At 33.9% G+C, this 16904-nt stretch overlaps 1 protein-coding gene across 10 annotated transcripts in view; it reads left to right on the forward strand.

Annotated features, from left to right (window-relative positions):
* Positions 1-682: 682 nt before the first annotated feature.
* The window catches only part of LOC129790131 (transient receptor potential-gamma protein), a 30279-nt gene continuing 14057 nt past the window's right edge, over positions 683-16904 (forward strand). For 2 of the 10 annotated variants that reach the window (XM_055827428.1, XM_055827430.1), the window contains exons 1-4: positions 3166-3601; positions 14478-14520; positions 15727-15745; positions 16669-16880. In XM_055827428.1, the coding sequence (XP_055683403.1) occupies positions 16776-16880 (105 nt within the window). In that variant the 5' untranslated portion in view covers positions 3166-3601; positions 14478-14520; positions 15727-15745; positions 16669-16775. Of the gene's footprint in view, positions 1158-3165; positions 3602-14477; positions 14521-15726; positions 15799-16668; positions 16881-16904 lie in introns of those variants that run through there. The other 8 variants (XM_055827424.1, XM_055827421.1, XM_055827422.1 and 5 more) reach the window with 8 other exon arrangements.

Raw genomic sequence — 16904 nt, forward strand, 5'->3', positions numbered from 1 at the left:
TGTAACTTAATTCGTACGTTAAGAATTGTTTGTTCATGCAGGTTAGACTTAGCGTCTCCATTCATACAATTGGCATATATTAGCAGTCCAGTGGAGACGCCTGGTACTTACCAGGCGGCTCCATATTTAACCCAAAAACAAACAATTCGTAATTAATATTAATCAAAAAATTAAATATGTATCAAAATTTGTCAAACAATTCAACAAAACATCAATTTCATTCATTTTGAAAATTACCCTTCTGAGCCTTCTGACCATTTCCATGCCTTTTGACCTCACAGCAACCTTTTGCTCCTAATTTAGCAGTGTGTGACACAATTCCTAAGCCCGTACAACTTGCGTGACCCTTTTTTCCCTATATTACGGCTAATACCAATTTTGGAACAGTGGGAGGGAGTAAAGGGAAGCAAATGGCAATGTCATCCTGTGGGATGTGATTTTTCTCTCCGACACCCGCGCTTTTAGCTTCCTGCAAACAAAGTGGTGACTTCCAGACAAGGGGATGGGGTCAACCACATTTCTCGCGCGCTTTTCCATACTCTCAACTCTCACAAGGAGATACATGTACGGCTCTCGCGTTGTTAGGGGCAACACATTGCAAAATTGGGACACCGAAGGAGAAAACTCCCGGCAATCGACGTGGACGCGCACGGGAAATTCACGAGAGAGGAACCTCTCGGCCGCCACATCACTTCACTTTCAGTCAACGTCTGCAATCACACGGAAACGGTTGTGCTTCCCACGGGAAGTCGATACTACGGTGAGCACCCTCAGCGAGTCCAGGCGTAAAAGGTAAAAGAGTCCCACCGGAAGAGATACGACGAGCGCCTATTGTGGGCCCGTGAGTGCCACTTTTGCCTTTCAGTAAAACCACATAATACCATATGTTGTGAATTAAATAGTGGCATAATATAATATATTTATGTTGAATGAATCCTTCGAAATTGGAAAGTGAACGTCAATGGCCTAATCTCCTTAACAAAATTGGATACATGGATTATATCACAACTGGATTTATGGAATAATTCATCAATCAATTTGTAGGGCAAAAGTTGATACGAGAAAAAGTAAAAATAGTGTGTGTGTGATAGAGTGAAGGGAAAAAGGAAAAGAAGTGTTCGTGAAGGGGAGACATTCACCACGAAAGTGATAAGAAAGTGCACTAAATTCATCCCTATATATATTTGCTTCAATATCTCATTGCAAATCTTAACACTTCTATGCCACTGAACTGAATACTATATGACCCGGACTGTGTTGCAAACAGTGTGTGTGTGCCATTTGCAACATATATAGCAGAATTGCATGTCTATCTTCCACTCACAGGATCCAATTAGGATCCATCGTAGTCGTGTTAACAAAAAAATAACCCCATGGAGTAGTTAATTAACCCCACTGCTACAATTTCTACCCTTGTCGTCACGTTGACCACACCATAGTCCCTAACCGATTGTCATGCCACAACAGGAGCAATTTTATCAATTTCCTCAACTTCTAATCCGATTTGCCTCAGCCGAAAAACGGACTAATTTCAAAGTTTAATTGGGCCTCATATTGATATAGATATGCTTCAGTGAACATTTATTAAATGCCAATTTTCTGTCACATTTTTGGAATTAATTGACATTTAGAGAGTTTAATTATACGAAGAATTCATATTGAACGATTATTTTGCAAAATTCCTTTCATGCTTTTTGCAATTAGGCGAAAAATGAGGAGTTTTGGCATTGCGAAGGCAATTTTTCGGAATTTCTTGAGCAAGTCTTTGGGCAGTTTTTTTTTCTTTATAAAAAAAGAATTTTATTGCTAAATAATATAAATAAAATTGTTAAAAAATATCTTATATATTTCTTAGATAGGAAAAAACACATAAAAGGAAAATTCTTCTAATACGAACATTTAGTAAACATCTCTTAAAAATTTCTAGAAAAGTTCTAATTCGAATTTGTCCAGGAATTTCATGAAGTTTTTGCAGTCTGACTTCAGAACTTTCTATAAAAATCAATTCTAAGCCAAGATCCTCGTTTAAAAAGTTCTAAAACTCTTCTTTTAACTGAATTCATTCGACTTTGGTGAAAATTTTAAGTTTTTATGTGATTTTTTAACATTCAAAAATTCAACAACGTAATAATTGCCAAGTGCCAATACTAAAAAAAATATCAGTGTTAAACTAAAAATTGAACAAATCTAGTTCTTAACTTTGAAAAATCAATGGGATGTTCTCGTTCCAGGTTGAATTTTTTTTGCAGAGGTTTGATTTGTATTTATTGAATCGTAATCAATGCAAGACTGTGCTTTAATAGTTCCTTAATGTTTTATCTCCTTAAGGAGTCAAAGAACCGGAAAGGAAGGATTCATGAATCATAAAAAAAATTTTAAAATTGAATTTTTTGCCAAAAAATTTTTTATTTGGGTTTTGAATTTCAAATTTACAAAGATTTAATTTGAATAAATAATTTTTTGACTTAAAAAAACTATTTTTTCAAGGATAACAAAAAATGCTTATGAAACATTTATTTCATTATAGAACTTTTTACGAATATCAAATATTTCGCATTACTCATCCATTCTGTTGACTGATTTATACTTTTTGCTTCGCAAGAAAGAAAAAATGTCGAAAGACATCATCGAAAGATGCTGGGAAAATTCATTTTCCGCACAAATTTCTTACGAAAAAGTCAATAAAACAGGTGCTTAATAATACCGAGAGAGATAAATCTCCTGCTAAATAATTTATTGACATGAAAAGAGTATGAGAAGAAAACTCGTGAGAATTTTCATTAAATCCAACATTTTTGCCCATTGCTGGAGTTTGGGGGAAAAGTCTCTCATTGGAGCACGTTAAAGTCATTCTTGCTACTGATACACTCTTTTTTTCTCGCCATCCTGACCCCTGGGCGCAGGTGTAGTCTTCGATAATTGACGTGGTAAAATATTGGCCAGAGTGTTCCTCTGAAGCGGTGACTCTTCGTGTAAACAGGGCAATTAATTAGTAATTTTGTTAAAATGTATGGGCGTTTACAAATTAATTTACACACTACGTAAAGAGGCACTCCCCAGTGTTACAAATTGGAAAATTTATAAAGTATCATCCCTTGTTGGGTCATCCAAACGGATTATCCACACATACACAAAAAAAACCCTATTATGTCTATTGCATGGAAGTTTCTGCATTCATCCCAAACCATAAAGCCATCAACAGAGTGAAATAGGGTCTATGAAAGTGCTGAAAGCATGCGGAAAAGTATGTCAGTGGCAGGTTTTCCACTCATTTTTCTTTCCCACTCTTGTTCCCAATAATATTGACATAACACTCCCCAGGAATCTCAAATAGAGACTTTTGAGGTATAAAGCGTGAAAATAAATTCTAGGATTGTATTGCTGCCATTGAGGTGCTTTTAGTGGAGGAAGAGGGACAAGTTGTGTGTGAACGAGGGTGAAATTGTGAAGTGAAAAAAGAAAGTATATAACAGAGGATACAGTGAAAGGAGGTGCTAAAAAGAGCCCATTCTCGAGGGATAGATAAAGGCCAAACGGCTCACTGGAGGCTCTAAGACGTCAGTCGAGGTCCATTGCGGCACGGCGTGGACGCAAAGTCAAGGTACAGTGATTCCTTTTCACACATTTAACATTTTATATCACAACCCCGCCTGCCCCCACATGGGTGCTCTATTCTTATTAAATTTACGAGCACAAAATTGAATGGTGCCAAAGTTGAATGGAAGAAACATTAACGAACTTCAGCAAGGGAAGTTGAATGAAAGAAAGATTCGGCGGTGAAATAAATTCAATTTTAGAACTTTTTGGGGTAGATCGAAATTGACGTTATACTTTTAATTGAAAGAACCTTTTTTTTCTTTTTAAGAAGTTGTATAATATTTATATAAAGTTAAAATTGGGTTAAGGTTTAATTGTGCGAGGACACAATTCAAGATTAAAAGTTTTTGCTTTGAGAAAATGGTCAATGCTTTTCGTGTTAAGAAATTTCTAGATCAATTTAAAATGTTTTTTTTTTAAATAAAATGATAAATGATAATTTGTAAATATTATTAAAAAATAATCCATGTTCGTATATTTTTTTAGACTTTAAATTTAAAGGCAATAAGTTCCGAGAAGGCCTTATGTTAGTTTTTCCAAGATTTTTCTGTTATGTACAAAAGTTACTATATACATATGTATAACGATGATAGAAGGTTTGTAAGGCAAATATGATATAAAATCAAATTGAATAAAAATTCGAATAGATTGAAGATTTCGAAAAGCTCCGAAACTTCTTAAATATCCTTTTCGTAGCAGGATTTTCATATGAAAAGTAATTTTCCTGTAAAACTTTCCTACGAGTTTTTTTTACATTTATTTGTAAATGATTTCTTTTTTTGCATTTCATCAGATTTTTTCATCTTTTTTCATGAGTTTTCCGCACACACACATTCACAAAAAAATCATGTAGAATAGAATGAATGATTAAATAGAATATAAAATCCTTCAAATAAAAAATAGCTCATTCATGAAAGATTTTGTTTAGTCTGAGAACTTTATCTTGGAATTATAGAAAACAAATCTGCAAAAGCCCAAAAATCAATATCCAGTAAATTTCAAACGTAGGTGCTCTATCTATTTTTTGCTTGGGGCGATACATCAGTTGTAATAACTGATGTTCAGGATGAAATTCAAGATAAATCCATTTTCGGAGGTGGAACATTTATTTGTGCCAAAAGCTGTGTGACCCCTTGTGGACTATGCTTCGCAACCATATTAATTTTCAATGAAATACCTACAGTTTCCCATTGAGAACTGCAGGAAAAACAAATTGAAGGTTTGATTCCGGTGAAAGGCTCCGCATGTAATCTCGGGAATCTTTTTAAAACCGGATTTTCGTTAAAACATTTTGGTTAAAAATTTTTATTCAAAACCAATGTTTCGAACTTTGCAATTCCCCGTTCAGTTTAATAAATAATCAATTTTACAATGTAAGAAAATAAAAATAAAAATCACATTCATGTCATTTATTTAAAAAAAATTATTAGTAAGTCTTTATTTAGTGGTTTGATTGTTTGATTGATTTAAAATAAAGTGAGATATTAGTACAAGTTAAGAAATCCTAAAATTTTGGTTTCATAATTAATTCAAATTACTGAACTATTAAAAAATTTACTCTTAAAAAAATGGACGATATTTTTATTAATTACCTTACTTAATCTCCACTATAATGCTCCCCATACATAACAAAATTTTCACTCTGTTTATGTAATTCAGAGGATTCAGAGTGTAATTTTAATGCCAAAAATGTTGTTACAAATTGTTTTGAATTAATTTGTCAAATGTCAACATGGGGATAATTTTGTTGGATTTTCATAGACCTAGGAACCATATGTGGTTCATTAAAAAAGCCATGCAATATTTTACGGCATTCAAAATAATGTTAAACAATAAAGCAAAAATATCCTTTCTGCATTTTAAAATTTTTGTGTCAAATTATGAAAGAAAAATATGTATTTTGTGAATTTAAAGCGTAAGAAGAAGGAAAATCATGTATTCAAGACAAGTTACTTTCGAAGTATGTAACGTATATGATGTGAATTTAAATACATTGCGGGGGGCACGTTCCAAGGTACATTCGTGGTTTTGTGAGATTTTCACTCCCTTTTTTCTTTAAATTTCGGCATATTATATAGCTACGGAAATGAATTGCTCGTGCATTTTCCACGAGGATGACAAAAGGAGGATTAAATGAACAAAGAGAAATGTGGTTCTATTGACACTGAATAAATTCAAAAAGACACACAAGGATATCAGAGAGACAGGAAGAAAAATCAAACAAATTCAAAATCACTGTGAAAAGGCGCCTTTTTGGATCTTTAGATCAATGCCTCTGTGGAATTTACCCATCCCTTTTGCGAAATCTAAAACCATGAAAAGTATATACATAATATATTTGTGAAACATCAAGTCGCAAGGAATACATAATAATGTGTTATTCAGCATTTGTGTACTTTCTCACTCATGTACATTTTTCTTCTTTTGATGATGCCGTGAGATCGGGAAAAATGTGTCTTTATAGATATGTATGGGTTGTTTTTTTTTTGCTTTATCTTTTCTTGGGTGTTTTTCAAAATAAGGAAAAGCGAAAGGTATAAGAAAAACACGAGATTGAACAAGACGCAGACTTTCGGATAAATAACATTCATGGCGATGTTTCGATTGTCTTGAAGGTATATGGCGCATTAAATTCTGAGAGAAAGATATCGAGTAGGATATTTTGACAGTCTTTCGTTCCGGGACCCACCTTTTCATTTATCTATATACCTTCTATTGTTCCACCTTCAGCTACCCTCCGGATGAAAATATAATTCGTACATCCGTCTCCTACCGCAACTTTTCGTGCATAGGCTCGATGGGGGGAAATGAAGTGAAATTCAATTGAATTCTCTTCGGACAGCCCAAATGCGAAAGTTGTGCGATGGGCATATGCCGCAAATGTTATATGAGAAAGTAAGATAAAGTGGTGGAATAGCTGTATTTAATGTTTCAGAAATCCCACATAGCAATAGCAATAAAAGTCAATGGCAGTGATTGCAATTTTATGAGATTCGAGGGATTGAGCAAGACCAAAAAAAATGCTTATGCCATCAACGGAACAAGAGCCATTGGAAATTATAGTGGGGGCCAATAATATTTTAGCATTTCAGATAATCACTCACAAACAATTTGGCATGTGTCCAAGTGGACAGAGAGGCCTCTCATCGCAGCTGAAGTGAGTTTCCATTTAGTAAATCGGACCATAATCGTTCTTTTTCCAGGCACGCTATCACAATTCCTTTGACTACTATATGTAGTTAATGAGTTTTGGCAATGCATTGCGTTGTTCTAAAACAACTTAAGTGGATTGATGTGACATGAGGAGGGAATGAAATGCTGCTAATATATTTTGATCCCTAAAAGTGCAAACTTGTTAAACAAACTCACTCAACATTGCTCAACGTGGAAAACGTGTTGCTTTAGGAATTTATCTTCCAATATGTAACTTTATTATAAGTTTTCCGTCACGTAAAGCAAAATATCAAAAGTTTATAATATACTTTTTGCAGTACATATATGATTAGATTTTCATATGTAGGTAACTCTTATAAAAAAAAACATTAAAAGTTTATAAACATCATTGACTAAATTCTGATATGAAACATTAACATTTCTATACGATTTTTCTTAATTTTTTTGTGAATTACCTAGATATTTGTGAGTTTAAAACCCTCGAAAAACGACAAAAAAGTTCATAAAAGAAAAACTCCTATATGTATGAAACATGCAACAATGCTTCCATACACATTCAAGAAAAATCCGGAAAAACTCCTGGGAAAGTCGTACAAAAAAGATTGCGTTTCACATAAGAATTCAGCCACAAAAATGGCACAAAAAATAGATTATTTGACATCAATGGATCTTAAACAAATGGAAAAAATTAGGAAGTTTGTTTTTATAATTTTTCCATGAAAAATGTTTTGAAGTTAAGCCGTTTGGAGGTGAAAGACTTTTCTATGTTGAGAAAATATCTCACTCAAAGCAAAATTATCAACAAACATGTCATACATAGAGTGTACCTGGCTATTTGCTTATGAGGTTGGTCATTGACCGTTTTTTGTGGAATCATAAAAAATAAATTAACCTATTTCTGTTGGCTTTTTTTTAGAAATATTTGACCGATTGAAATGTAACTTCTTGACCAAAGATATTTTTGAGAATTACTCAATAAGTCAAAGAAAATTAATTCTCTGTCTGTCTCATCTAAATCGGTCCAGAAGATTTTTCACAATAAATTAAAATGTGAGTCAAGATTGTTTGAAAAAAATATGGCTTCTGTAATTAATTAAAAAAAAAACGAAAAGCCAAGCAGATTCAATGTAAAACGAAATTAATTACTCTAAAAATTTTTAAGTGTGATAACTAGCGGAATTGGGTTCAATAATAAATACAAACATTAAAGAAAATCTATTCTTATGTAGGGGAGGGCGGGGCTAATAAAGTCACTTAAGGGTTTAGAAAAAGTCTAAAATATCATATTTCCTAGCTAGATAGAACAAAATGATCTGAGAAAGAGTTATAGGGCAGTAAATCTCCTAAAGAAATAAGCTATACATTTCGCTTTATCTATTTGGGAAATATGATATTTTGAGCTTTTTCTAAACCCTTTAGTGACTTTTTTAACCCCGCTCTCCCCTATTATGTAAATATTTTTCTTGATTTCTAAACTTTTGTACTCCACTGTTTAATTCCAGTTTCTGTAAACATATTTATCAGCATATTACAAATTAGAACTTATTTTTCCTTCGCTATCTGAAGCTTTTCTCCATCAGTTAATAAAAAGTGCTATTTCATTCCATTTTATAAGATTTAACCAATGAAATATCCATAAAATTAATTCTCCAGGAGTCTTTCAAGACGTTTTTTATGACCCTCATTTTCATCGGTGCCACGTTTTTGTTCACTTGGTGCTCCATGAAGTGGAAAATCGCACTTGAATGACTTTTACAGATGAGCTGAGAGGATACTTTTGATAATGACCAATATCAGTGAAATCATGAATTAAAATTCAGTTTTCCATTTTAATATGTATTCAATTTTATTACAAATTGAATTTTAAATGACTCTATCTCGGGTGCGATAATCCAGAAATTCTCTTTTCATTCAACGTTATATATAAAATGAGATTGAAATTTGCATGCAATGCTGAATGTATTTCGCACAAACTATCTCATGGGCAGGGTGCTGCTCAAATGGGCATAGCATCCGCATGGGTTAAGCACTTTTCGGGAAAACGACACGCTTTCCATGCCAGTCCTTGGGAGCGAAACAAAATGGGAATGTTGAAAACGCTGCCTGAATGGAAATGATAAATTTTTCGTGTTTTATCGTGAATCTCAAATTCACTCTCCCAACACCCTGGGATAATGTTTTTGCACAAAATGTTGAAGAGTGAAGAGAGTCACACGGAGGCAAAAGAGGTTGTGACGATAGCTGAGAAAATGGGGGTTAAATTTCGTTGGAGGAAGCAATAAAATGACTCAATTTTTTTTCGACTCACTTTCTCTTTAAGGAGTTGATCCTTTTTATGGGACAGGAAGAGTTAAAAATTTCAACAAAATCGGGCAATAAATTGACAAATTCATTGGAATATTCCAATATGCCATTTCCCAAACGATGGTCCTTTTGCGCGCCACACGCGCGTTTCCATCAAGGAAAGTACTCTCGAAAATGGTTTAGGAACTCTTTTTTCTTTTCTTTTTTCTTCAGCAAATATTGTTAAACTTTGCGAACCAACCCCTTAGCAAGAGGGCAAGATGAGTTTATAACACATTCCTGCATGTTCAATTTTATTTTTGGCATGTCCTCATAATGTATGCGTTTACATAAGGGCTGTGTGAGTTGTTTGTTTGCATACACGACAGAAAATTTGGGTAATCTATTCAAAACCCCTGCCAATGTCTGCCACAAGCACCCCCATTCTCCCCATACTCATTTTGTCTGATGTTTTATGCTTTGGTACAAAATATGAAATTGTCTCATTTTCAATATTTTCATTTCAACACCGAGTCACCATGAAAGGCATAAAAGCAACCCCTTGTCATGTGATCTCGTTTTTTTATGCGAATCAAGAGAAAAGGAATATCTTGCTTTTTTGCTTTGTTACGAATTTCATTAAATTTTTAACATGAGTGGGTTGTAGTAGTTTTTATGAAAGAGAGTAGTATATTGGATGAAAGAAATGAAACAATTTTTCATTCTCAAAAATACAACCAGCTCCTCCCCCCAACTGTGAAACATTCATAATATATAAGGCATATAGTTTCTTATCAATATATTCTGCAAAGAAAGAGCACAGTTTTAGAAGAATAATATAATTGTAAGAATTCTCAGAATTCTATAGAGAGCTAATTGAAAGACTTTCATGGAATTTTTTATGCATTTCGATTGCAAAATATGTAATATGCGGAAAAAAATATTTTTATATTAATTTATTCCATGAGTTTCTTTGTCTTATATATTCAGAGAGCCGTAAAAATAGATACAGAGATCTTTTGCTTAAGTTTAAATTTAAATTTTAATTAAAATTTAAATTTTCTTTTTATGGAAAAATATTTTTTTGTCATTTTACTTTTTTTTTTATTATGTAGTTTCTAAAGAATTATGAGAATTTACTAAAGGATATTTTAATGAATTAAATAATCCCACAATGAACGAATATTCATCTTCCTTTTCAGGAGCGTGCCAAAAATGTATTCAAGGGAGCTTTTGAATTTTTATTTAAAAAATAAGACGTGAGAAACCCCTTGACTAAACCACATTTTCGTCTGTTTAGTATGAATTAACAGCTTAGGATTAACTCTTGACGTTTATTTGTTGACATTTGTTTTAAATATTTAACATTTCCTTTCTTACGTTTAACATTCCTTTTAAAACATTTGGCATTTTTTCTTTGAATGTTTGACTGTTTTTTTTTAGAAAATTTGATTTGTCTTTCCTAACATCTTTTTGATATTTATTTTCTAACGTTTAACGTTTTTTTTTTTTGTATTTTGATTAAATTTCTTTTGCCCTCCAAAGGTACCAAAACTTCCTGTTTTCTTAAGGATCTTTAAACACCTAAATACATATCCTGGCTACGTCTCTGCTTCGTTAATTCTTTAATACTAAAAGATGAAGAAATCAGAGTTGAAAATTTCGCGATATTTCCATAAGTCAACATAAGAGTTTCCGCACGAATTCCTTTAAGATTTTCCAAGTTTAAGAATCAATTCGTAACTGTTATGTACTTACAGCTCTGTTCTCTATATTGTAGCGTTTTTCACTACCAACCACACATAGAAATATTGCGAAGAGGAGTCAGGGGCTGGGGCCAATTGTTCTGCGACGAGGGGCAAATAAAAGAGGTGGATATGCCACTTTTACTCTAATTTATTTAACCCCTATTCTCCCACTACATAAAACTAAAACCTCTCTCCTACGCCACAACCCCGGTCTCTTCCCTCCCCATTGCCACTCCACTGCCGAGGGCCCACAAGGGGCCTCACTAACAAGTGAGGGCGAGAGATGAAGGGAAGTAGTTTTTTTCTTGAGAGAGGGCCTCGGGAGGGGGGGGGGGTACTCACGATTATCCTGCTTAACTCCGCAGACGCACTATCTAACTTTCTGCTATTCTTCTTACTCGCTTCCTCCTTGCCGCTGCAATGCGGCTTATTATGAGAGCTGAGCTAAATGCGTGGTACATCACCGAAGTATAGCTCTCATATGGAAAATTCGCTACAATATAAACTAAATTAAATTTATTCAAATATTTATATTTTTCGCAGGTATTAATATTATTAATTAATACGTCTTTCTGAATTATTTTTACATCTTTTATTTAAAAAAAAAATAACATAAAATCATGAAAATAATTTAATTTTCAAAAACAGAATCAGTAGAATATTCTCTTTATTTTGTGTATCTTCCGTATGCTTTCCTCGTTTTCCTCATTCTCCTTGTATGTCTGCCAGCTTTGCCTATTTTCTCTCCCCAAACAAGGCAAAGGATGTTAAATCCGTATTCGCAAAGCGACATTTATGGATGTCTGGAAAGAAGTATATAAGGATCATCCTATAGTCACATACTGTGCGTGTGTGTTTTACCATCAACAAACGACACAATTCCGGTTATATACACCATACTGTCTTTTCAAGTCCCTCAACGGCTCATATCTCATGTCGTATAACATTATTTTATGAATTAATAGTAGGGCGGTCAAACATCTTGACCATAGCAAAGTACGAGGCGTACCATCCTCCAACACTGCAGATGTGATGCAAGGTTTCTCAATTTACAAGCACATCTCGTGGATCAGATAGCATCCACAGAGATGAGATTCCTGCTGTTCACGTCCCTCTCATAAACTTTCTCAAGTACCCTCAGACGAGGAACTCCATGTTGAATTAGCTTCACTTTATGAATTGAATTCATCGCTATCACATTTTAATACTTTGTGTAGTTATACTACCCATATTGCACACAGAGTAAAGTTCAGTCTCACAACAGCTCAGACGTATTTTCGTTTGATTAACAAAATAACAAAATTATTCCTTCATGTGTGTATAACATCTTTTGCAACGTAGCATGTCATTATGAATGAGAATTCATTGGGAGAACAATGGGATTGTTTATGTAAAATAATGATTTGTGTTCGGTGGTCAGGGTGATGGTCAAATCAGTTTCAACGCCATAACAGAGCGTTCCAAATGAGTCATAAATAAAAGCTCTGCAAACTCGAAAGTTTATTTTGTATAACATTTTCAGCACACACACAGGATCACTTCCATGTTGCACTTCCTCAATTCGTTTAGAACAAAGAACCATAAAAACATTAATTTTAGAGCAAAAATTTGGTATTGACAAGTTATGAAATTGAGAAAGTAGCAAGAAATGAAAATTTTACGATTCTCTGAAGCTATTAAGAGTCTATTGGACTTTCTTAGGGTGTTCTCAAGAGGAAAATTGAGCTTAGGCAGTTCTTGGATTGATTTAACGAAATTGGGTGTTCTTTTTTTGTTAAAAATTTTATTGGTAATTCTAAATAATTTTCGAATATTTAATAAGAAAAATTGTCAAGTTCGAATTAATCCATCTCTCCTTCCCCCTCCATATGTATAGTGGAATGCAGAATTATTCATAAATGATTTGATAGCGTTTTCTTTGACTTTGATGTTGATTTTAATTAATTTAATGGTTGAATATTCTGAAGGAAAGTGCTTAAATTAACCATGAGTGTTCTTGGTAAACTTTCTTAGATAAATCCATTAAAGTTTATCAAACCATTGAACACATTCATTCATCACTTTAATCATAAAAGAAGCCAATAAATAGAGTATATACAATGTGAAGAATCATTTGCGAAAATTCTTAAGAAGTTTAATATAGTTTGAGATGATTTTAGAAGATACTTGAGAATGATGAGCAATCAACATCTTAAACACACTTTTCGCAGGTAAAGTGGTGGCATTTATGAAATTTGAAGGTTACGTACCTAAAGTTTCGTGTGACGATGAGAAAATTATCTCAAGATGTTGAGAAAAAACCACAACATTAGGAAAATCTATGTAGGTCTACTTACATATATAATATTGTCATTGTGATGGCATCATGAATTTTGCCTGGAGATGTTTCGTACAATTTTCACGAAGGGACCAAACCACCTTGTCGACATGGTAAGACAATATCACTTAGTGTGCTCAACATTTTCCTCCTACGGGGACCAAACATACACAAGTATATACCTACATAGCACTGAGATATTTGGAGAAAATTGCCACTCCAAATGCGACACAAATTTCGGTTTGGGGGATGAAATGTACACACACACAGGGCGAGTTCTAATGAGAAAATCCCCTCCCTCCCCCATCTGTATGTGACCATTCTTGACCATTCAGATTTGTTCTCCGCATTTGTAGCACAAGTAGGTGAAGTGAGAGAAAAAAATCCTATTAATACGTGATTTCTTCATGACACCTCACTAAATTAATTTGTTCTGGATTTTTCCAAGCACACCATTACTGCAATATCTCGCAAGTGTTGACAATAGAAAACTTTTTATATGTTTGGGGATTTTCCTAGAAATACGATTTAACAAATAACTCTCATTTACTGTAATCACATACCCTGATCAAGCCAAATTGATTTTGGGAAAACCACCAAAAGTTGCCTTAATGAATATAAATTTGATTTTGATTCACTTTAAAATGGGGAATTTATAGATATTTAAATAAATTTTAGTTCTTTGAAATAAAGGTTTTCTTTTTAGTGCTTCAATCGTATGAAAACTTATTTGCTTAAAAACGTCTTTTTATTTCAAATAAGAAGTTTTTTGAAGAAGAATGAACTCGGTTAAAGAAGGATTAAATTTTTAATTTAAAAATTTGTCTGATTTCTAGGCGCTTAGATAGTTCTAAAAACGTTCTAATGCAAATTTTCATGATTTTAAAATCAGATTTATTCTAGTTAAATTGATGTTAATTTATTTATCATCTATTAGACTGATTGGTCACTAAAATCTAGCAAAAATAATTACCGTAAGATGGGGTGTTTTGGGATACGCGGGGTGTTTTGGGATTTATTTTTAGAGGTATTTTTAAGGCTAATTTGTAAGAAAAATTGATTTGATTTTTAGGGCAACCTTAGCTAAAATTTTCCGGGGAGTCCGAAAATGGCAACTATTTTCATCCCCCTCCACCCCCACCCCCCAAAAATACCGTTTTAATTTCTAAAAATACCGTTTCAGAGGAAAAATATTCTGAAAGTATAAAAGCATCTGCATTAAAATCAACATTAAATTACATAAAGTGAAGGAAAGAAAATGAGAATTGACGTCAAAATAATCTATTCGCGATAAATTCATTTAAGTTGCAAATTACACAAAAAACTAAAAGTTTTTTTTCTAACTCTTTTCATTGCAGTTTTCGGAATGGGAGGACCCTGGACAGCACACACGAGATCCCGGTGAGTTTCAACGGCAACTTTTTTCATTGAAAAACGATTTTCCCCTAAAGTTTTGAATCAATAACAAAAAAATGCCCTAGAAAAAAAATTCTATAGCTGAAATAGTTTTCTGTGAAACATTTTCTGGCACCCAAATAGGGTTCCCTACAAGTGGAATGTTGAGTGTATTCAAATTGTTAAATGCGCGTGGCATGGAATCAGGGAAATAATTGAAAATCAATCAAAAGCCGGGACTCATAAAACCGCATGACCCACATTCTCCCCCCGGGTCGAATACATATACAACAAAACATAAATAAAGGAGGTGTAGTCGAAGAAAGAGCGCGCAGATAAACCGCGACAAGGTGCATTGACTTCCTTTTGAGGATTATCGACCGACCTCCCCGAAAAATGGGGCGCTCACTCATGCACTTCCTTCCACCTTCGTGCTTATCGACCTACAGACACCCTTTTCTCGCGCATACACACCGCACAAATGTTGTAACACAATTGAAGAAAACACTATCACTCAATTCTACGTTTAAAGCAACAGTAGATGCTCAGAGAATGGGATCCAAAAAGGCAAGCAGAGTTGGCAAGGATTGAATTGCATTAAATAATTTCTTGAGGAAAATGTGACCTTACGTTTTTATATGAAGCACTTGGCCTCTACCAAGAAAAATCTTTCTAATAAATTCATTTTTTTGTAAATTTATTGCAAAATTATTATATTTTCGATTCCTTAAAGATACAAAATCAGGACACAAGTCCTTTGAAATTTATTTAATGCTGTACACACGTTTTTATTGCATTTGTATGGAAAAGTCGAAAAAGCCGTGTAAAAGAAGTCACCCGAAGATTTAGGAAACCAGAAAATATCAAATTTTTCAGCGAGATAGAGCAAAGTGTCACGATCATTTCTATAAGACATTTTTCACTTTAAAACTCTTTTCAGTATTTCCCAAACACCTTATTGACTTTTCTTGCCTTGCTCTCTCCACACAGATTTTAAATTTCATAATTTTCAGCATAATTTCATAAAGATCTGTCTACTGAATGAACAACTCTGCTATGCCTTTTTACATCCTATTTGCGATCAATTAAACGCAATTATGATACAACTTTTCTTTCTTCTTTGTTTATTTTCTTATCTCTTTTTTTTCTTACTCCCTCCTGGATTCTGGTGGTCTGGGATTTGATTTATGCTGAAATTTATTTTCTTTTCAGGTGTTTTTAAGAGCTTCGTGTTTGTGTTTCGCTAAATTTTAACGATCTTTCTTCTTGCTTCTTCAGCCAAATGTAAGCTTCAGCTTTTTTTTCTTTTGATAGGACCATATTGATTACAAGAGTGTGTGAAAAATCATATACACTGCGTGCTAAGTTCACCTGAAAGGCAATTCATTTTTGGTTTATCCCACGAAGACAACATATGCGGGTTTTCCTCGAAAATTCCATATGTTTCTTCGAGAGATTTTTTTCTTGAGCATCCAATATTAGTTTCCCTATTTTTTTTTCTTAGCCTTCACGTGCACGTCTTTCGCACCTTTTTTTGGCACAAAGTATTCCAACAGATCGCTAGAAATTTATATTTCTTTCTGTAACTTTTGTGTGTGTCACACTGGAGTTTGGCATTCCATTTTCTTTTTCCTCCTGTGCTATTATTCTCATGAGAATTTAACAAACTAAAAGCCCTCACAGCTAAAAAAAAAAACCTTCGAGGGGGAAATCAAGTTTATTTACGGCGTCAATTGCAACAAGAAGTTCCGATTGAATAAGACGTGCAAAAGTTTTTGACTGTGGGGAAGCGGGGAAACCCACTGATCAATAGCTGCAAAGTCTTGAGCAAAGTGGTGGGTTTCACTTTTATTGGGAAACTTCCAATGCGATGTTCTCTTGAGTACCATTGTTTGTTATGTAATATTTTGATGAAATTGTCTTTTATTTGATTGAATTTCTCAATAACAGATTCAATCAATTTTTTTTTTAACTTTTTACAATCCTGAGACATGTTTTTCTGTACCACTAACCCATAGATTTTCTTTTAATGCGGGTGAGGGTTGTCAGAGGTGGCAGATTAAGCTTACTGACCTGAATGGCTCATGTGTGTGCTTCTGCTCTCTTTTTTCCTCCTGCTGCTGTCTGCATCAACAAAACCATCAAACCTTGCAGAAAGCGAAGACGAAAATGGCGAGAGCGAGGATACTGTGGGGGATATCAACTTAGATAACATTGGTGGAGGATCGCGAGCAACATCGCGCCGAACATCCCTCGCCGAGATGATATCCAGGGTGAGGAGGACATCTGGTCAGGATACAAAAGTTGACATACCCCTGCCTCACTACACCATCCCCATTGAGAAGTTTGCCGACAAGAGAGTCAAAGTAAGTTTGCTTCACTTTTTAATT

The sequence above is a fragment of the Lutzomyia longipalpis genome, chromosome 2 (genome assembly GCF_024334085.1).
Source record: "Lutzomyia longipalpis isolate SR_M1_2022 chromosome 2, ASM2433408v1".
NCBI classification, from domain to species: Eukaryota; Metazoa; Arthropoda; class Insecta; order Diptera; family Psychodidae; genus Lutzomyia; species Lutzomyia longipalpis.